Genomic DNA, 22,104 nt, shown 5'->3' with positions numbered 1-22,104 from the left:
TTGGGGTTATCGACCAAGAATTTAAAATCAGCCAGAGAATTCTCTGGTGTAGTCACGGAAAAATTGCAAAAAAAGGTGAACCTAGGTAGAATGGCTGGATCATTTGACTCGGCTCCTATGGCTAATCTGAGGGTGTCGCCATTTGGAGTTGTGCCAAAGAAAAAAATGAATAAATTCAGGTTGATTCACCACCTTTCCTTCCCAAAGGGATTATCGGTAAATGACGGGATCGATCCACAGTTATGTTCTGTTATATATGTCTTTTGATACGACAATGAGCCTGGTTAGAGAATATGGAAAGGGGGCCTTGTTGGCTAAAACCGACATCGAAGCAGCTTTTTGTTTGCTACCGGTTCACCCGGACAGCATGAATTTGTTAGGGTGTTTTTGGGATGGAGGATTTTTTGTGGATCGTTGTTTGCCGATGGGGTGTTCATTGTCTTGTTCCATAATTTGAAACGTTTAATTCATTTTTGGAATGGACCGTTAAGGACGTGCATTACTTAGATGATTTTTTATTTGTCCTGAATTTTTTCCCCGAATTATTCTGTGTTACTTCACTCAATAGAAGGGGTGGCAAAGAAATTTGGTGTTTCATTGGCGGCGGAAAACATGATGGGTCCGGTGACATCTCTGAGTTTTTTAGGTATTGAGATAGATACGGTTGCAATGGAGTGCAGACTGCCAGAAGAAAAGTTGAGAGACATGAGGACAGAGATTAAACGAGTTGGTAGCTTGAAGAAAGTCACATTGCGCGAGGTTCAGTCGCTGCTTGGAAAATTTAATTTCGCATGTCGAATTATGCCAATTATGCCAATGGGCAGAGCATTTTGTCGCAGACTTTCTTTGGCTACAAGGCAAACAGGAAAAGAAATCCAGCTTCCAAAAATATCAAGATTTAGTGAGGATAAAATCCAAAGTCCAATGACATGGTTCACAGGAGAATGAGTAGCAGCAGGCTACGCGTTTCGAACAATGAGTTCTTTTTCAAAGCCGGCGGTGTTGGGGGTGGCGGTGTTTTCTTTGGCTACGATGGGGATTAAGGCGCCGTCACATTTCATTAGGCTCAGAAAGGAGTTGAAAGAGGATTTGAGAGTTTGGGCATTTTTCTGGATTCCTATAATGGTAAGTCTCTTTGGATTGCGCCGGCGGTGTTGGCTGAGTGTCTTTGAATTTTGGTGGGTGCGGTGTTGTGAATTCTGTGGTCAAGCTCCCTCCTGTGGTCATGAGTGGTACTTCGGCTGGTTCTGTCTATGAGCTTCCTCTGGTGGATGTGAGTGGGGCTGCGGCTTCTGAGTTTCCTTCCTCAGGTGACGAGGTTAAGTCGTTAGGTGCTGCTCTATTTAACTCCACCTAGTTCTTTGTTCCTGGCCTCCAGTTTATGTTCCAGTATTGGTCTTGCTCTCTCCTGGATCGTTCTTGTGGCCTGTCTGCCCTGCATAAGCTAAGTTTTGCTTGTGTTACTTTTGTTTGCTATATTTTCTGTCCAGCTTGCTATATTGGTTTTTCTTGCTTGCTGGAAGCTCTGAGACGCAGAGGGAGCACCTCCGTACCGTTAGTCGGTGCGGAGGGTCTTTTTGCCCCCTCTGCATGGTTGTTTGTAGGTTTTTGTGCTGACCGCAAAGCTATCTTTCCTATCCTCGGTCTATTCAGTAAGTCGGGCCTCACTTTGCTAAAATCTATTTCATCTCTGTGTTTGTATTTTCATCTTAACTCACAGTCATTATATGTGGGGGGCTGCCTTTTCCTTTGGGGAATTTCTCTGAGGCAAGGTAGGCTTATTTTTCTATCTTCAGGGCTAGCTAGTTTCTCAGGCTGTGCCGAGTTGCATAGGGAGCGTTAGGCGCAATCCACGGCTACCTCTAGTGTGGTATGATAGGATTAGGGATTGCGGTCAGCAGAGTTCCCACGTCTCAGAGCTCGTCCTATGTTATTAACTATCAGGTCACTTTGTGTGCTCTTAACCACTAGGTCCATTGTGGTTCTGAATCACCTGTTCATAACAGTACTGTAGGCCCAAAGTACTAATGCTTCTCAACAGAGGGAAAAGAGAAGTTCTGAGACCATTTTTTTTCTCTGTACTGTGTTTTGTCTTTCTTTTCCCCTAGATATTTGGGTGGTTCAGGACACAGGTGTGGTGATGGACATTAAAGATCTGTCTTCTTGTGTGGATCATCTCACTGCAAAAGTACAAAATATTCAAGACTTTGTGGTTCAGAATTCTATGTTAGAGCCAAGAATTCCTATTCCTGATTTGTTTTCTGGAGATAGAGCTAAGTTTCTGAGTTTTAAGAATAATTGTAAACTGTTTCTGGCTTTGAAACCCCGCTCCTCTGGTGACCCAGTTCAACAAGTTAAGATCATTATTTCTTTATTACGTGGCGACCCTCAAGACTGGGCATTTTCCCTTGCGCCAGGAGATCCTGCATTATGTAATATTGATGCGTTTTTTCTGGCGCTCGGATTGCTGTATGATGAACCTAATTCAGTGGATCAGGCAGAGAAAAATTTGCTGGCTCTGTCTCAGGGTCAGGATGAGGTAGAGATATATTGTCAGAAGTTTAGGAAGTGGTCTGTGCTCACTCAATGGAATGAATGTGCGCTGGCAGCAATTTTCAGAAAAGGTCTCTCTGAAGCCCTTAAGGATGTCATGGTGGGATTTCCTATGCCTGCTGGTCTGAATGATTCTATGTCTTTGACCATTCAGATCGGTCGACGCTTGCGTGAGCGTAAAACTGTGCACAATTTGGCGGTATTATCTGAGCATGGACCTGAGCCTATGCAGTGCGATAGGACTTTGACCAGAGCTGAACGGCAAGAACACAGACGTCAGAATGGGCTGTGTTTTTACTGTGGTGATTCCACTCATGCTATCTCCGATTGTCCTAAACGCACTAAGCGGTTCGCTAGGTCTGCCACCATTGGTACGGTACAGTCGAAATTTCTTTTGTCCGTTACTTTGATCTGCTCTTTGTCATCCTATTCTGTCATGGCATTTGTGGATTCAGGCGCTGCCCTGAATTTGATGGACTTGGAGTATGCTAGGCGCTGTGGGTTTTTCTTGGAACCCTTGCAGTATCCTATTCCATTGAGAGGAATTGATGCTAACACCTTTGGCCAAGAATAAGCCTCAGTACTGGACCCAGCTGACCATGTGCATGGCTTCTGCGCATCAGGAGGATATTCGCTTTTTGGTGTTGCATAATCTGCATGATGTGGTCGTGTTGGGGTTGCCATGGCTACAAGTCCATAACCCAGTATTGGATTGGAAATCAATGTCTGTGTCCAGCTGGGGTTGTCAGGGGGTACATGGTGATGTTCCTTTTCTGTCTATTTCATCATCCACCCCTTCTGAGGTCCCAGAGTTCTTATCGGATTACCGGGATGTATTTGATGAGCCCAAGTCCAGTGCCCTACCTCCGCATAGGGATTGTGATTGTGCTATCGATTTGATTCCTGGTAGTAAGTTTCCTAAAGGTCGACTGTTTAATTTGTCTGTGCCTGAGCACGCCGCTATGCGGAGTTACGTAAAGGAATCCTTGGAGAAGGGTCATATTCGCCCGTCGTCGTCGCCATTGGGAGCAGGGTTCTTTTTTGTGGCCAAGAAGGATGGTTCGCTGAGACCTTGTATTGATTACCGCCTTCTAAATAAAATCACGGTCAAATTTCAGTACCCCTTGCCGCTGCTGTCTGATTTGTTTGCTCGGATTAAGGGGGCTAGTTGGTTCACCAAGATAGATCTTCGTGGTGCGTATAATCTTGTGCGTATTAAACAGGGCGATGAATGGAAAACAGCATTTAATACGCCCGAGGGCCATTTTGAGTACCTGGTTATGCCATTCGGGCTTTCTAATGCTCCATCAGTGTTTCAGTCCTTTATGCATGACATCTTCCGAGAGTACCTGGATAAATTCCTGATTGTATACTTGGATGATATTTTGGTCTTCTCGGATGATTGAGAGTCTCACGTGAAGCAGGTCAGAATGGTGTTCCAGGTTCTGCGTGAGAATTCTTTGTTTGTGAAGGGGTCAAAGTGTCTCTTTGGTGTTCAGAAGGTTTCATTTTTGGGGTTCATTTTTTCCCCTTCTACTATCGAGATGGACCCTGTTAAAGTTCAGGCCATTTATGATTGGACTCAGCCGACATCTCTGAAGAGTCTGCAAAAGTTCCTGGGCTTTGCTAATTTTTATCGTCGCTTCATCAATAATTTTTCTAGTATTGCTAAACCGTTGACTAAGTTAACCAAGAAGGGTGCTGATCTGGTCAATTGGTCTTCTGCTGCTGTGGAAGCTTTTCAAGAGTTGAAGCGTCGTTTTTCTTCTGCCCCTGTGTTGTGCCAACCAGATGTTTCGCTCCTGTTCCAGGTCGAGGTTGATGCTTCTGAGATTGGAGCAGGGGCTGTTTTGTCGCAAAGAAGTTCTGATGGCTCGGTGATGAAACCATGCGCCTTCTTTTCCAGGAAGTTTTTGCCTGCTGAGCGTAATTATGATGTTGGCATTCGAGAGTTGCTGGCCATGAAGTGGGCATTCGAGGAGTGGCGTCATTGGCTTGAAGGAGCTAAGCATCGCGTGGTGGTCTTGACTGATCACAAGAACTTGACTTATCTCGAGTCTGCCAAATGGTTGAATCCTAGACAGGCTCGTTGGTCGCTGTTTTTCTCCCGTTTTGACTTTGTGGTTTCGTACCTTCCGGGCTCTAAAAATGTGAAGGCGGATGCCCTGTCTAGGAGTTTTGTGCCCGACTTTCCGGGTTTGTCTGAGCCGGCGGGTATTCTCAAAGAGGGGGTAATTTTGTCTGCCATCTCCCCTGATTTGCGGCGGGTGCTGCAAAAATTTCAGGCTAATAGACCTGACCGTTGCCCAGCGGAGAAACTGTTTGTCCCTGATAAATGGACGAGTAGAGTTATCTCTGAGGTTCATTGTTCGGTGTTGGCTGGTCATCCTGGAATCTTTGGTACCAGAGATTTGGTGGCTAGATCCTTTTGGTGGCCGTCTCTGTCGCGGGATGTGCGTTCGTTTGTGCAGTCCTGTGGGATTTGTGCTCGGGCTAAGCCCTGCTGTTCTCGTGCCAGTGGGTTGCTTTTGCCCTTGCCAGTCCCGAAGAGGCCCTGGACACATATCTCTATGGATTTTATTTCAGATCTCCCCGTCTCTCAAAAAATGTCGGTCATTTGGGTTGCTTGTGATCGCTTCTCTAAGATGGTCCATTTGGCACCCTTGTCTAAATTGCCTTCCTCCTCTGATTTGGTGCCATTGTTCTTCCAGCATGTGGTTTGTTTACATGGCATTCCGGAGAACATCGTTTCTGACAGAGGTTCCCAGTTTGTTTCGAGGTTTTGGCGAGCCTTTTGTGCTAGGATGGGCATTGATTTGTCTTTTTCCTCGGCTTTCCATCCTCAGACAAATGGCCAGACTGAACGAACCAATCAGACCTTGGAAACATATCTGAGATGTTTTGTTTCTGCCGATCAGGATGATTGGGTGTCCTTTTTGCCTTTGGCTGAGTTCGCCCTTAATAATCGGGCCAGCTCGGCTACTTTGGTTTCGCCGTTTTTCTGCAATTCTGGTTTCCATCCTCGTTTCTCTTCAGGGCAGGTTGAGTCTTCTGACTGTCCTGGTGTGGATACTGTGGTGGATAGGTTGCAGCAGATTTGGACTCATGTGGTGGACAATTTGACATTGTCTCAGGAGAAGGCTCAACGTTTCGCTAACCGCAGGCGCTGTGTGGGTCCCCGACTTCGTGTTGGGGATTTGGTTTGGTTGTCATCTCGTTATATTCCTATGAAAGTTTCCTCTCCTAAGTTTAAGCCTCGTTTCATTGGTCCGTATAGGATTTCTGAGGTTCTTAATACTGTGTCTTTTCGTTTGACCCTTCCAGCTTCTTTTTCCATCCATAACCTATTCCATAGGTCATTGTTGCGGAGATACGTGGCACCTGTGGTTCCATCCGTTGATCCTCCTGCCCCAGTTTTGGTTGAGGGGGAGTTGGAGTATATAGTGGAGAAGATTTTGGATTCTCGTATTTCGAGACGGAAACTCCAGTACCTGGTTAAGTGGAAGGGTTATGGTCAGGAAGATAATTCCTGGGTCTTTGCCTCTGATGTTCATGCTGCCGATCTGGTTCGTGCCTTTCATTTGGCTCATTCTGGTCGGCCTGGGGGCTCTGGTAAGGGTTCGGTGACCCCTCCTCAAGGGGGTGGTACTGTTGTGAATTCTGTGGTCAAGCTCCCTCCTGTGGTCATGAGTGGTACTTCGGCTGGTTCTGTCTATGAGCTTCCTCTGGTGGATGTGAGTGGGGCTGCGGCTTCTGAGTTTCCTTCCTCAGGTGACGAGGTTAAGTCGTTAGGTGTTGCTCTATTTAACTCCACCTAGTTCTTTGTTCCTGGCCTCCAGTCTATGTTCCAGTATTGGTCTTGCTCTCTCCTGGATCGTTCTTGTGGCCTGTCTGCCCTGCATAAGCTAAGTTTTGCTTGTGTTACTTTTGTTTGCTATATTTTCTGTCCAGCTTGCTATATTGGTTTTTCTTGCTTGCTGGAAGCTCTGAGACGCAGAGGGAGCACCTCCGTACCGTTAGTCGGTGTGGAGGGTCTTTTTGCCCCCTCTGCGTGGTTGTTTGTAGGTTTTTGTGCTGACCGCAAAGCTATCTTTCCTATCCTCAGTCTATTCAGTAAGTCGGGCCTCACTTTGCTAAAATCTATTTCATCTCTGTGTTTGTATTTTCATCTTAACTCACAGTCATTATATGTGGGGGGCTGCCTTTTCCTTTGGGGAATTTCTCTGAGGCAAGGTAGGCTTATTTTTCTATCTTCAGGGCTAGCTAGTTTCTCAGGCTGTGCCGAGTTGCATAGGGAGCGTTAGGCGCAATCCACGGCTACCTCTAGTGTGGTATGATAGGATTAGGGATTGCGGTCAGTAGAGTTCCCACGTCTCAGAGCTCGTCCTATGTTAGTAACTATCAGGTCACTTTGTGTGCTCTTAACCACTAGGTCCATTGTGGTTCTGAATCACCTGTTCATAACAGTGCGGTGGACGAACTGGGTTTTTCTTTGTTTTTTCAGGGCGAATGGTTGGTGGCTCATTGGCCACAAGTTTGGAAAGAGAAGGGTCTATCGGCTAATGCAGTGCTACGAGAGGTGTTCCCCATTGTCGTGGCAATGTCATTGTGGGGAGGGAGCGTTCGGAACAGGAAGATTTGTTTTGGTTGCGTTTGGTTGGGGGCCGTGAAGGCCATAAATTTGTTGTCATCTTCCGACCAGGCCCTGCTGAGAGTGTTGCAACATTTGGTGTGGACAGGTTTGAACTTTAATTTGTGGGTCACGGCGGAAAACAAGCTTGTGAGACATTACCCTATTCTTGATGCTATTTCTTCTTCGCAGTGGGATCGTGTTTGGGAGTTGGCCTCAAGTGGAACCCATGGGTCGGGCGTGCCCAGAGGAGTTATGGAATCTTCCGTTGGGGCAGTGAGAAATTTGCTATCCAGATCTTTACCAACGGGAACTTAGTCACATTACCGGAAGGCGTGGGATTCCTAGGAGGAATGGAAGTCAAAACTGGGGTTGGGTTTAGAGGGTGAAAGCAAGTTGCTCTTATTGATAGGGCACAACTGGGAATCTGGGTGGTCCGTTGCAAAAATCAATAATTTCCTTTCGGGTTAGACATTAGCTTTTAAGTTTCACGGGTTGAATGACTTGACAAAATCATTTTTGGTTCGTCAAGTGGTGAAAGGTTGGCGTAAAGGCTGGAAGGTGTTAGACAGTAGGCGTCCGGTTTCTTATGAAGTTCTGTTGATTTTGGGTGAACAATTAGAGGTCGTTTGTTCCAGTCAAAAGGAAGTGACCTTGTTTAAATTAGCATTTTCACTAACATTTTTTGGGGGCCTTTAGATTGGGGGAGTTGGTCAGCCCATCCAGGTATCAAATAGGAGGTCTGCTAAGGCAGGACGTTGATATGTACGAGGACAGATTGGTGATAATGTTGAGGTCATCCAAAATGGATACGGAAGGGAAAGGCTGTAGAGTGGTTCTTTTCAGGGTAAACGGTTCCCTTTTAGGTCCCGTACAATGTCTGAAGGAGTTTTGGAGGAGCTCGAGTCCTGGGAATTATCTGTTGTTAATGCATGAGGACGGATAATTTTTATCTCGTTTTCAATTTCTGACAGTATTTAAACGGTGTCTTGAAAAAGGGGGCATTTCTGCAAAGAACTTTAGTGGGCACTCATTTCGTATTGGGGCAGCGATGGAGGCGGCTAGGAGGGGTCTAGGGGATGAGATGGTACAAAGGATTGGTCGCTGGGAATCAGTGAGATTTTGCTCTTACATTCGTCCGTCATTGTTATGAAGGATTTCAGTAGTATCGGCCGAGGTTTTTCAGTTATATGGTTGTAATGTTTCTTTTGTATTGCAGAGCCGAGAAGTTTGCTCACATGGATCATGGGTCATTCCTTTGTCTTTTGGGTAGCAATGAGAGCTGATGTTCGTCCAGATGGGAGACAACTAGGAGTGCCAAGAACATTGGAAGTCGTGAGTTGGATCAGTAAACGGGGGATGATATGGAAACAATTGTTACCCGAGTTTCATAAATTCGTTCGGTTAGATCGGGTGCCAGACTTGATGGTGATACATCTGGGGGGGAAATGACCTAGGCAAACGTCTGTGCAGAGAACTAATTAAGGACATTAAGTTTGACATGTTGAGGCTCTGGTCAATGTTCCCGAGATTACTAGTGGTGTGGTCAGATATCGGCTCCAGAAAAGTATGGCATGGGGAGAGGTCGGCGCAAGGTTTGAATAAGGCTAGGATTAAATTTAATAGAGCGGTGTCACGCTTCATGGTGAGGAACGGGGCAATTGTGGTGCGGCACCGGGATTTGGAGTCTGGAGAGGGGGAGTATTGGAGGAAGGATGGTATTCATTTGAATGCAATCGGTCTGGATATGTGGTGTTTGGCAGTACAAGAGGGCATTGAAAAAGGTCTGCTCGTGTGGCGTGACATAAATGTTTGAGGGTTCAGAACATTTATGCTGGTGGCGTGGGGGGGAGGTCCTTGAGGTTGGTGGTGCTAATAAGTGGGGGCTCAAAGGGGGGATCCCAAAGGTCCTGGACTCCCCCTTGAGTGGATTAAATGGAGTGGAACGGAAGGATCACACGGAGGAGATAACGGGGATCCGTGGGTAATTTTGAAGGATATTGGCTGGGCGAGTCTCTGTGGGTCTCTGAGCTGGTGCCTAGCGGCTAGAGGCAAGACGCGACCTGGGGGGGGCAAGGTTATGGATATGTAAATGTAATAAAGGCTGCTGTGGTCAATTTATCCAAAGATTAAAATGTGTGTTGAACCATTATTTAGGGAATGGGTATTTTAGATGGATAGCCCGAGTGAGTCGGGATGGGGTTTTGTTAAGGGGTAAAAGAACTCCCAGGATCCATGAATACCCGATTGTCATGATCAATCCACCCCCATGCTTAATGGTTGCAGAGATGTTCTTTTCCTGAAATTCTGTGCCCTTTTTTCTCCACAGCCATACCAGATCTCACACTATGCACTAACGAGGGGCAGTCCCCAAAACAGTGTCTGCAAATTGAGATTCTGGTTTGACTGTTATCCTAAGTCATGTGGCAAGGCTTGCTAAAGCAGGGGTGTCAAACTGCATTCCTCGAAGGCTGCAAACAGGTCATGTTTTCAGGATTTCCTTGCACTGCACAGGTGATAATTTAATCACCTACACAAATAATGAGCTGGTGATTAAATTATCACCTGTGCAGTACAAGGAAATCCTGAAAACATGACCTGTTTGCAGTCCTCGAGGAATGCAGTTTGACACCCCTGTGCTAAAGGGTCGACATTGACTGTTAGGATTGCTGCTTCCAATATGTGATGCTAGAGTTCTAGTACTCTTCCTCTCTGAAGAGACAGTTTGCATATATTTTTCCTTCACACATACCTTTGATCATTGTGGTCAAAGAGTTCCATTTTAACCTCATCGGTCCATAGGACTTGATTCCAAAATGCATCAGGCTTGTTTAAATGTTCTTTTGCATATTTCTGACACTGAAATTTATAGTGAGGATGCAGGAGAGGTTTTCTTCTGACATGAAGGCCATATTTGTGCAGAGCAACATGAAAATGCGTTGCTATCTTCTTATAAACTTCTCTTGCTTTCTGGGCCTCCACCATTGTTATTTTCAGAGTGCTAGGCAGCTGCTTAAAAGAACCCATGGCTGCTGTTTTTTGGCACAAGGTTAGAGGAGGCTGAGTTTTTATAAAGCTGGGAAATTTGAATCACCTGGCCTTTCCTAACAATGATAGTGACCAAGCCATAACCCTAACAGGCCAATTAAGGTCTGAAACCTTGGTCAAAGCTATCTGAGCACACAAATCTCCAAGGGTGCCCAAACTTTAGCACCAGACCATTTTCCTTTTAATAATTTTTTAAATAAAAAAATGACTTTATATGTTTCGGCCTAAAATACAAAGGAAATGTATCATATTTAACTTTAGGCCTTTTAGAGATAATTTAATCTTCAATTTACTTAACTGCGCACAATAACAGTAATTTTGACAAGGGGTACCCAAACTTTTACATGCCAATGTATAATGTTATTATTTATTCTGGTAACATTTCTAGGACCTTTAACAGATGAATACAAAAATCCTTAGGATAATGTGACCCTCATTAAATGTACCTTTAAAATCTAGAATCCTATATATTTCAAAGTCAAAGTAAATCTCCTTCTCCACTAAAGAATAGGCAGGTGGGTAATAAAATGGACCAGCAATACTATATATATATATACTGTATATATAATACATTTGATGGCCACAGAGCTTAAATATCTATTGACCAAGTGATCATTCGGTCCCTCTTGAAGAACCATGCCTGCTTGCCTCTGATCAGCAAATGGATTTGTAAAAGAAAATGTTCATCGGAGCGATCCTCTCAATATAGAAAGTATGGACACTTATTAATTTGTACTGCATCGTTAATGTTAATATCAAAAGTCAATGGAAGTACCTTCTAAACCTTAACCCCGTAAAGATGGCCTTTCAACTTCTACCCCCACAGGGGGTCTTTGCCTGTGGATCCTGTCCGGTGTGCCCTGTCCTGGTGCCGTATTGGTAAGAGCTGCCTTTTATTTACTTGTCATTTCACGCCGGCTGGCATTCTATATAGACATTGGTGACATGGTTCTCTGTGCAGCAAATTCCTTTCACCCTTTGGGTTGCATGTCGGCTCCATAGATGGTGCACACCGGGGGATACCCACTTACTATTTCCATCCTTGAGTACATATCATGTATATTGATTGCACTGTTTTAATAACTATTTAATAAATACTATTTCTACTTTATTACCTATATGCTCCTCGTGTACTCCTATTATTTATGGCTTTTGTGGAGTTGGTTCTTTTTCTTGGTGAGGGGCTGCGTGGCACTACTTAGTGCTTGACCTTCCCCTCGGTATCTAGTATGTTGCCTGGTTCTGGTATTATTTTTTTTTTTTTGTAGATGTGGTAAAATTCACCTTTGGTCCTGGTATTCCGGGTGATCCTGGTTTCCCATCTAGTCCAAAATCCCCATCCTTTCCAGAAGTTCCAGGTGTTCCTTGTATTCCCAGAGGGCCTGGCAACCCCTGTAATATAGAAAAAAACATAGTGAGGTAGGTAGAACAGCAACCAATACAGTAAGCATTACTGGATGTGAATGGCTAAGCCACCTAAGCTGCTCTTACACAGGTAGATTTCCTGCATGAATGACCTTCGATCAATGATATAAGAAGGCCCAAAGTGTATAGGGATGGAAAAGGGTTACAATGATCGTTTTGCCCCCCATACTGTTTGCACATTGTTGGCAGCAAATCCATAGTTACATAGTGAGAGAAGACAGATTTTTAAATCTGCATATAAGATGTGTTCAGCTGGTGACAGATTTCTAGCATGCAAGGAAACACACCCAACTGGAAACGCCCAGTTGTCAATTTATTTATGAATTTTCTAAGAGGGGCAACAGCAAAACATAGAGGTCTACAGGATTGTTATTTCATGTAGAATAGAATCACTTAGTACATTATTTAGAAGAACCGCGAGAAACACTTTATAAGTAATGTCCCTTCTCAACAACTTCTTTTCCAAATGAACCCCATTACATAGTGGCCAGTTTCCTTTTTATTTTTTCATTTTCGTTATACATTGTGGGACGAATGTTATACACCTGGGGGGGCGAGAGGCCTTATGTTATACAGCGGGTGTGAGGTGCCAGATGTTATACACCCGGCGTGAGGCGCCGGATGTTATACAGCGGGTGTGAGGTGCCGGATGTTATACACCCGGTGTGAGGCGCTGGATCTTATACAGCGGGTGTGAGGGGCTGGATGTTATACACCCGGTGTGAGGGGCTGGATGTTATACACCCGGTGTGAGGTGCCGGATGTTATACACCCGGTGTGAGGGGCTGGATGTGATACACCCGGTGTGAGGTGCCGGATGTTATACACCCGGTGTGAGGGGCTGGATGTTATACACCCGGTGTGAGGGGCTGGATGTTATACACCCGGTGTGAGGTGCCGGATGTTATACACCCGGTGTGAGGGGCTGGATGTGATACACCCGGTGTGAGGTGCCGGATGTGATACACCCGATGTGAGGCGCCGGATGTTATACACCCGGTGTGAGGTGCCGGATGTTATACAGCGGGTGTGAGGGGCTGGATGTTATACACCCGGTGTGAGGTGCCGGATGTTATACACCCGGTGTGAGGCGCCGGATGTTATACAGCGGGTGTGAGGTGCCGGATGTTATACACCCGGTGTGAGGCGCTGGATCTTATACAGCGGGTGTGAGGGGCTGGATGTTATACACCCGGTGTGAGGGGCTGGATGTTATACACCCGGTGTGAGGTGCCGGATGTTATACACCCGGTGTGAGGCACTGGATGTTATACACCCGGTGTGAGGGGCTGGATGTGATACACCCGGTGTGAGGTGCCGGATGTTATACACCCGGTGTGAGGGGCTGGATGTTATACACCCGGTGTGAGGGGCTGGATGTTATACACCCGGTGTGAGGTGCCGGATGTTATACACCCGGTGTGAGGGGCTGGATGTGATACACCCGGTGTGAGGTGCCGGATGTGATACACCCGGTGTGAGGCACTGGATGTTATACACCCGGTGTGAGGCGCCGGATGTTATACACCCGGTGTGAGGTGCCGGATGTTATACACCCGGTGTGAGGCGCCGGATGTTATACAGAGGGTGTGAGGTGCTGGATGTTATACACCCGGTGTGAGGTGCTGGATGTTATACACCCGTTGTGAGGCGCCGGATGTTATACACCCGGTGTGAGGGGCTGGATTTTATACTCCCGGTGTGAGGTGCCGGATGTTATACACCCTGTGTGAGGTGCCGGATGTTATACACCCGGTGTGAGGTGCCTGATGTTATACACCCGGTGTGAGGCGCCGGATGTTATACAGCGGGTGTGAGGTGCCAGATGTTATACACCCGGTGTGAGGCGCTGGATGTTATACACCCGGTGTGAGGGGCTGGATGTTATACACCCGGTGTGAGGTGTCGGATGTTATACAGAGGGTGTGAGGTGCTGGATGTTATACACCCAGTGTGAGGTGTTGGATGTTATACACCCGGTGTGAGGTGTCGGATGTTATACAGCGGGTGTGAGGTGTCGGATGTTATACACCCGGTGTGAGGTGTCGGATGTTATACACCCGGTGTGAGTCGCTGGATGTTATACACCCGGTGTTAGGGGCTGGATGTTATACACCCGGTGTGAGGCACCGGATGTTATACAGCGGGTGTGAGGTGCCGGATGTTATACACCCGGTGTGAGGCGCTGGATGTTATACACCCGATGTGAGGGGCTGGATGTTATACACCCGGTGTGAGGGGCTGGATGTTATACATCCGGTGTGAGGGGCTGGATGCTATACACCCGGTGTGAGGTGCCGGATGTTATACAGCGGGTGTGAGGTGCCGGATGTTATACACCCGGTCTGAGGCGCTGGATGTTATACACCCGGTGTGAGGGGCTGGATGTTATACACCCGGTGTGAGGCGCTGGATGTTATACACCCGGTGTGAGTGGCTGGATGTTATACACCCTTTGTGAGGTGCCAGATGTTATACACCCGGTGTGAGGTGCTGGATGTTATACACCCGGTGTGAGGCGCCGGATGTTATACAGCGGGTGTGAGGCGCCGGATGTTATACAGCGGGTGTGAGGTACCGGATGTTATACACCCGGTATGAGGCGCTGGATGTTATACACCGGGGCAATGGGTCTGAATGTTATACATCGTGGGCCAGATGTTATATACAGGGGGCGAAGGGCTGGAGATGAGGGGCTAAAGGTTATACACCAGGGGAAAGGAACTGGATGTTATATAACGGGGGCAAGGGGCTAGAGGTTATGCACTTATTCCATTGGAAGCCAATTAAAAACCTGATTTCAGTGGACAATACTCTTGCCCATATGGCATATCTAGAGCCTACATCAAGTGACAACAGGTGGCTGACTGATCACTAAAAATTCATACCATGTGACCACAATGCCCCTTCACTCCTGGTTGACCTGCGGGTCCAGTCATACCCTGCACATAAAATATGAAAAAAAATAACATTAATTATTGAAACTAAAATCGACTGTAGGGTAACATCCCAGGGTGTGGCTGATGTGTGCAGCCAGTGGCCATTCCCACCTGCAGGGGCGAATGAGCCAATAAGTATATGGTAACACTGAGGAGTTATCTGCAAGCTAGTGCTTATTAGGGTATGTGCACAGGTTGCGGATTCTCTGTGGATCCGCAGCATTTTTTGGGGTGCAGAAACGTTGCAGATCCGCAATTGATTTACAGAACAATGTAAATCAATGAGAAAACAAAATGCTGTGCACACTTTGTGGAAAATCCGCTGTGGAAACGCTGCGGTTTAAAAGAAGTATCATGTCACTTTTTGGTGAATCTGCAGCGTTTTTGTACCCATTCCATTATACAAGCCCACAGGGTTAAAAAACGCAGCAAATCTGCAAGAAAACCGCACAAAAAACGCTGCGGAACCGCACAAAAAAGCGACAAATCCGCAGGTGCGTTTTCTGCCAGGAGAGGCAGAATCCGCACCAGAAATTCCTAAGCCTAATCTGCAACGTGTGCACATAGCCTTATAATCTTATTATATTATTACATGTATTATTTATTGATAAATGAATAGCTGTATGGTTTTCCATTTTGAATAACAGTGAGGTAATTATCTCACCAAACGTATCGTAATCACTTTATCAATCAAGGGCAATTATTGTAATTACTTAATTTGCTACAACTCAAGTACCTGGAATAAGCAGAAACAATTACACCTGCAGGATTCTAGGTAGTACTGCGGTCTTTAAAAAGTAGGCTTGTGTTCACATCTTAGGCTGCTTTCACACATCAGTTTTTTGCCGTCAGGCTCAATGCAGCGAATTTTTTAAAAAACGGATCCGGTGAATGATGCTGCCGGATCTGTTTTTCTCATAGACGTTTCATCGGCAAAAATTGTTGATCCGGCGGTGGGAAAAACGTACAAAGATGTTTTTTGTCTCCGGCGAAAAACCGGACAGCGCTGGCGTTTGCTACAATGGAACCCTATGGCGCCGGATCTGTCAAATGACGGAATCTGGTGACGGATACCATTTTTTTAAAACTGAGCATGCTCCAATTTTTGGGGGATCCAATTAGCTGGATCAGCTAGTCGGATCCATTGAAAAAAAGGATCAGTCGCATCAGTTTTTCCACAATCTGCGACGGATCCGTTTTTTTCAACATTCGACGGATTGTGCCTGACGGCAAAAAACTGATGTGTGAAAGCAGCCTAAGGCTACTTTCACACTAGCGTCGGAATCTCCCCGTCGCAATACGTCGGGCAGAGATTCCGATGCTAGCTTTTGACGCACTGCACAACAGGTGCAGTGGATGCATTTCTCCAGCGCATCCGCTGCCCCACTGTGAGGGGCGGGGAGGTGGGGGCGGAGTTCCTGCCGCGCATGCGCGGTCGGAAAAAGCGGTCCGTCAGGAGCAAAAAACGTTACATTTAACGTTTTTTGCTCCCGGCGGTCCGCCACAACACGGCGCAACCGTCGCATGACGGTTGCGACGTGTGGCAAAGCGTCGCAATGCGTCGCTAATGTTAATCTATGGGGCAAAAACGCATCCTGCAGACAACTTTGCAGGATGCGTTTTTTGCCATAAACGACGCATTGCGACGTCTGGCAAAAAACGCCAGTGTGAAAGTAGCCTAAAGATGTCATAAATGCAGGACACAATACCGCAGCATGCTGACCTCTTTTGTTTGGTAACATGACTAACACAATGATGGAAACCCAATGGACTATTATGATCAGGGGTGCCCAGTGGTCTATCACTGCGGCTATTACTAAAGAAAATAATTAACAGCGATGGTACAAGAAGAACTTTACAAATTATATAATATAATGATATAGTGCCATTAACGGTTGTGTTATTAATTAAAGGGGTTCTCTGGTGCCTACAACTTCTGTATCTGGAGGTGAGAGGTACTGTTGACATTGCATCTGCCGGCATCAGCACAGGATCGGCTGGCTACACACACGATCTTACAGGCACCTGTTAATGCAACAGGATTAGTGCCTCCAATGCAGAAGTGGGTGCTACCAGATAACCACTTTAAGGTTATTAATAAATTAAAGTACTGTATTTTCTGGGGTATTAGACGACTTTTTAACCCCTGAAAATCTTCTTAAAAGTCGGAGGTTGTCTTATACGCCGGGTGCAGACACCAATGTGTATATGGTGGATGGGGGTGAGTGGTCCCGATGATGAAGAGGGGGCGTCTCACAGGAAAGTGTGAGTGGAGTATCCCCCATTACCTCATTGTAGCTGCAGTGTGGGGTCTCTGTGCTGGGAGCGGTGGCGGCTGCTCCTCTTTGTGCTGTGTGGGTGCTGTGGGGCGGCGGCTACTCTTCGTGCAGTGTCAGGGCTCTGTGCTGTGGGGCGGCGTATCTTCGTGCAGAGTCGGGGCTCCTCTGGCATTTCCCAATTCCTCAAAGCCTGGAGGCACCGGCAGCTCCATTGCTGCGATGCGGTGGCCTCCGGGAAAATGGCCGCTGAGGGCGGCTCATGCTCAGATTCAGATCTCGTCCCGAGATCTCAGGAGACAAGATCTGAATCTGAGCATGCACCGCCTCCAGCGGCCATTTTCCCGGAGGCCACGGCATCACAGCAATGGAGCTGCCAGTGCCTCCCCCGGGCTTTGAGGAAATGCCGGAGGAGACCCGACGTTGCACGAAGATACACCGCCGCCCCACAGCACAGAGCCCTGACGCTGCACGAAGAGGAGCCACCGCCCCACAGCACAGCACCCACGCGGCACAAAGAGGAGCAGCCGCCGCCGCTCCCAGCACAGTGACCCTACGCTGCAGCTACAATGAGGTAGTGGAGGATACTCCACTCACACTTTCCTGTGAGATGCCCCCTCTTCGTCATCGGGACCACTCCCCCCCAAAAGGCACATTAGTCACCGGCCCTATAAGACAACACACGGCATATAAGAAGACCCCGACTTTTAAGAAGATTTTATATTTTAACTGGAAAAGTTGGGGGGTCGTCTTATATGCCCAGTCGTCTTATACGCCGGAAAATACGTAATGCAAACAATTATCCAAAGGAGAGAAGTGTATTGGATTTCTCACCGGATTGCCTGGCCTCCCATGTATACCAGGAAGACCTGTTGGTCCACGGCTTCTCTATAAGAAAGGCAAAAAGGTCAATATCAGTACAGAATAGCCCAAGTAAAGAAACAAATAAGATAACATGAAAAAAATATTATTATATAGTTTGTTATATACACTGCTCAAAAAATAAAGGTAACACTTAAACAGCAGAATATAACTCCAAGTAAATCAAACTTCTGTGAAATCAAACTGTCCACTTAGCAAGCAACACTGACAGTCAATTTCACATGCTGTTGTGCAAATGGAATAGACAACAGATGGAAATTATTGGCAATTATCAAGACACACTCAATAAAGGAGTGGTTCTGCAGGTGGGGACCACAGACCACATCTCAGTACCAATGCTTTCTGGCTGATGTTTTGGTCACTTTTGAAGGTTGGTTGTGCTTTCACACTCGTGGTAGCATGAGACGGACTCTACAACCCACACAAGTGGCTCAGGTAGTGCAGCTCATCCGGGATGACACATCAATGTGAGATGTGGCAAGAAGGTTTGCGGTGTCTGTCAGCGTAGTGTCCAGAGGCTGGAGGTGCTACCAGGAGACAGGCCAGTACACCAGGAGACGTGGAGGGGACCGTAGGAGGGCAACAATCCAGCAGTAAGACCGCTACCTCAGCCTTTGTGCAAGGAGGAACAGGAGGAGCACTGCCAGAGCCCTGCAAAATGATCTCCAGCAGGCCACAAATGTGCATGTGTCTGCACAAACGGTTAGAAACTGACTCCATGAGGATGGTCTGAGTGCCCGATGTCCACAGATGCGGGTTTTGTTCACAGCCCAACACCGTGCAGGACGCTTGGCATTTGCCACAGAACACGAGGATTGGCAAATTCGCCACCGGCGCCCTCTGCTCTTCACAGATGAAAGCAGGTTAACACTGAGCACATGTGACAGACGTGACAGAGTCTGGAGACGCCATGGAGACCAATCTGCTGCCTGCAACATCCTTCAGTATGAACGGTTTGGTAGTGGGTCAGTAATGGTGTGGGGTGGCATTTCTTTGGAGGGCCGCACAGCCCTCCATGTGCTCGCCAGAGGTAGCCTGACTGCCATTAGGTACCGAGATGAGATCCTCAGACCCCTTGTGAGACCATATGCTGGTGTGGTTGGCCCTGGGTTCCTCCTAATGCAGGACAATGCCAGACCTCATGTGGCTGAAGTGTGTCAGCAGTTCCTGCAAGATGAAGGCATTGAAGCTATGGACTGGCCTGCCAGTTCCCCAGACCTGAATCCGATTGAACACATCAGGGACATCATGTCTCGCACCATCCACCAATGTCACATTGCACCACAGACTGTCCAGGAGTTGGTGGATGCTTTAGTCCAGGTCTGGGAGGAGATCCCTCAGGAGACCATCCACCACCTCATAAGGAGCATGCCAAGGCATTGCAGGGAGGTCATACAGGCACGTGGAGGCCACACACACTACTGAGCATCAATTTCTTGTCTTGAGGCATGTCCACTGAAGTTGGATCAGCCTGTAACTTGATTTTCCACTTTGATTTTGAGCATCATTCCAACTCCAGACCTCTGTGGATATTAGTTGTGATTTACGTTGATAATTTTTAGGTTTTATTGTTCTCAACACATTCCGCTATGTAATGAATACAGATTTACAACTGGAATATTTCATTCATTGATATCTAGGATGTGGGATTTTAGTGTTTCCTTGCAGGATATCCTGCATCCTGGCATCCGGCATCTAATTATTTGCACCATCTTCTAAGACCTCCTGATGAACCGCAACAGCGGGGAAACGCGTTGGGGTTAATCTTTGCCAATGGATAAGTACCTCTTCTATATTTTGTTTAAAGATTTCATTAGCATATCTGCAAGCATGCAGTTGAGCTGCTAAATCAATACTAAGTACATCTAGGCCTCAATTTATTAGATGGGGTAACTATATATGTCTGCTAACTATATAATTGCTGGGGACTTATCATGATTTGGCCTAATGAAGCTGTTTACTAAAAATTTCTTTCTATTATCTTTATACATGATACCTGCTTAGAGAACGGTATATGGGCTTGTGCAATATTTGTTCTCCTCAATTTTTCATTTCTGTACTATTGGAGATTGTTTTCACACTTATATTAATAGGGAAGCGAGGGACAGTCCTTGTTGAGTGGGGGCGCCAAAAAATCGTTCTATAGGGTGCCACCCTCCACAGCTAGACAGAAGCAAATCAGGCCTATTGCATGGACATTGTAGTTTATTTTTGGTCCATTTTCATCCTAGTCATTGACTATTTTTTGCACTGAGTAGGTGTTTTTTAGAATCTATATTAATAAGGGTAAGATCCCGCATTTGAGCATCCCCAAATGTTCCCCAGAAACTCCCAGATCAGGAACCTCAGCCTCATTGGTCACTGTTTCATCCTTATCAGTAGCCCTGCCTTTCCTCAAAAGTCCCAGAACAGGCTGAAGTCCCGCCCGATTATCACGGGGTGTAGCAAGTCTCTGATTACCCAGATATAATGATACTCCATATCCCGGCTCGTTTTTATCGACACTCTGGTGATAAGGTAGTCCTTGGCGTCCTCATGGATACAGCGGACACCCACATGTTTCCTTGGGATCAACTGGTGGAGGAGTGTGGCCCTTATCAGGGTTACCAAACTCCCTGAGTCCTGACACCAGTACTACGTTTCTGGTCACAAGACATGACTGCAGCCCATCTCCGGGTTGACAGTCCACTGCAGGCGGGATACGCATAGTATGAAGAGTGCCTCCCTGGGCTGCAATCCATCTGCTCAGAGGACATAGGACAACGGGTGGCTATGTGTCCAGGACCGTGGCTGTTATGATTAGGCAATTCAGTACCACAGTGAACATAGAGGTCAGAGCACATACAGTGATCTGACAATAATCCAAAAACATAGAACGAGCTCTGAGACGTGGGAACTCTGTTGACCGCAATCCCTAATCCTATCCAACAACACTAGAGGCAGCCGTGGATAGCGCCTAACGCTACCTATGCAACTCGGCACAGCCTGAGAAACTAACTAGCCTGAAGACAGAAAATAAGCCTACCTTGCCTCAGAGAAATACCCCAAAGGAAAAGGCAGCCCCCCACATATAATGACTGTGAGTAAGATGAAAAGACAAACGTAGAGATGAAATAGATTTAGCAAAGTGAGGCCCGACTTTCTGAACAGAGCGAGGATAGGAAAGGTAACTTTGCGGTCAACACAAAACCCCAAAAAACACGCAAAGGGGGCAAAAAGACCCTCCGTACCGAACTAACGGCACGGAGGTACACCCTCTGCGTCCCAGAGCTTCCAGCAAACAAATAGATAAGCTGGACAGAAGAAAAGCAAACAAAATAGCAAAGGAAAACTTAGCTATGCAGAGCAGCAGGCCATAGGAACGATCCAGGAGGAAAACAAGTCCAATACTGGAACATTGACAGGAAGCCAGGATCAAAGCACTAGGTGGAGTTAAGTAGAGCAGCACCTAACGACCTCACCACATCACCTGAGGGAGGAAACTCAGAAGCCGCAGTACCACTTCCCTCCACCAACGGAAGCTTACAGAGAGAATCAGCCGAAGTACCACTTGTGACCACAGGAGGGAGCTCTGCCACAGAATTCACAACAGTACCCCCCCCTTGAGGAGGGGTCACCGAACCCTCACCAGAGCCCCCAGGCCGACCAGGATGAGCCACATGAAAGGCACGAACAAGATCGGGAGCATGGACATCAGAGGCAAAGACCCAGGAATTATCTTCCTGAGCATAACCCTTCCACTTAACCAGATACTGGAGTTTCCGTCTTGAAACACGAGAATCCAAAATCTTCTCCACAATATACTCCAACTCCCCCTCCACCAAAACCGGGGCAGGAGGGTCAACAGAAGGAACCATAGGTGCCACGTATCTCCGCAACAATGACCTATGGAATACGTTATGTATGGAAAAAGAATCTGGAAGGGTCAGACGAAAAGACACAGGATTAAGAACCTCAGAAATCCTATACGGACCAATGAAACGAGGTTTAAACTTAGGAGAGGAAACCTTCATAGGAATATGACGAGAAGATAACCAAACCAGATCCCCAACACGAAGTCGGGGACCCACACAGCGTCTGCGATTAGCAAAACGTTGAGCCTTCTCCTGGGACAAGGTCAAATTGTCCACTACCTGAGTCCAAATCTGCTGCAACCTGTCCACCACAGTATCCACACCAGGACAGTCCGAAGACTCAACCTGTCCTGACGAGAAATGAGGATGGAACCCAGAGTTGCAGAAAAATGGCGAAACCAAGGTAGCCGAGCTAGCCCGATTATTAAGGGCAAACTCAGCCAAAGGCAAAAAGGACACCCAGTCATCCTGATCAGCAGAAACAAAACATCTCAGAT

At 46.8% G+C, this 22,104-nt stretch overlaps 1 protein-coding gene across 1 annotated transcript in view; it reads right to left on the bottom strand.

The window, feature by feature from the left end:
- LOC138662406 (collagen alpha-2(I) chain-like) overlaps positions 1-22,104 on the bottom strand; it is a 554,904-nt gene that overhangs the window by 131,835 nt on the left and 400,965 nt on the right. Inside the window, exons 11-13 of the mRNA XM_069747980.1 lie at positions 17,706-17,759; positions 14,545-14,598; positions 11,516-11,623 (exon numbers count right to left, since the gene is read on the bottom strand). Of these exons, the coding sequence (XP_069604081.1) occupies positions 11,516-11,623; positions 14,545-14,598; positions 17,706-17,759 (216 nt within the window). The remainder of the gene's footprint in view (positions 1-11,515; positions 11,624-14,544; positions 14,599-17,705; positions 17,760-22,104) is intronic.

The sequence above is a fragment of the Ranitomeya imitator genome, chromosome 2 (genome assembly GCF_032444005.1).
Source record: "Ranitomeya imitator isolate aRanImi1 chromosome 2, aRanImi1.pri, whole genome shotgun sequence".
NCBI classification, from domain to species: domain Eukaryota; kingdom Metazoa; phylum Chordata; class Amphibia; order Anura; family Dendrobatidae; genus Ranitomeya; species Ranitomeya imitator.
Note: the sequence above shows the minus strand (reverse complement) of the source record. Positions and strands in the feature narration are given on the sequence as shown.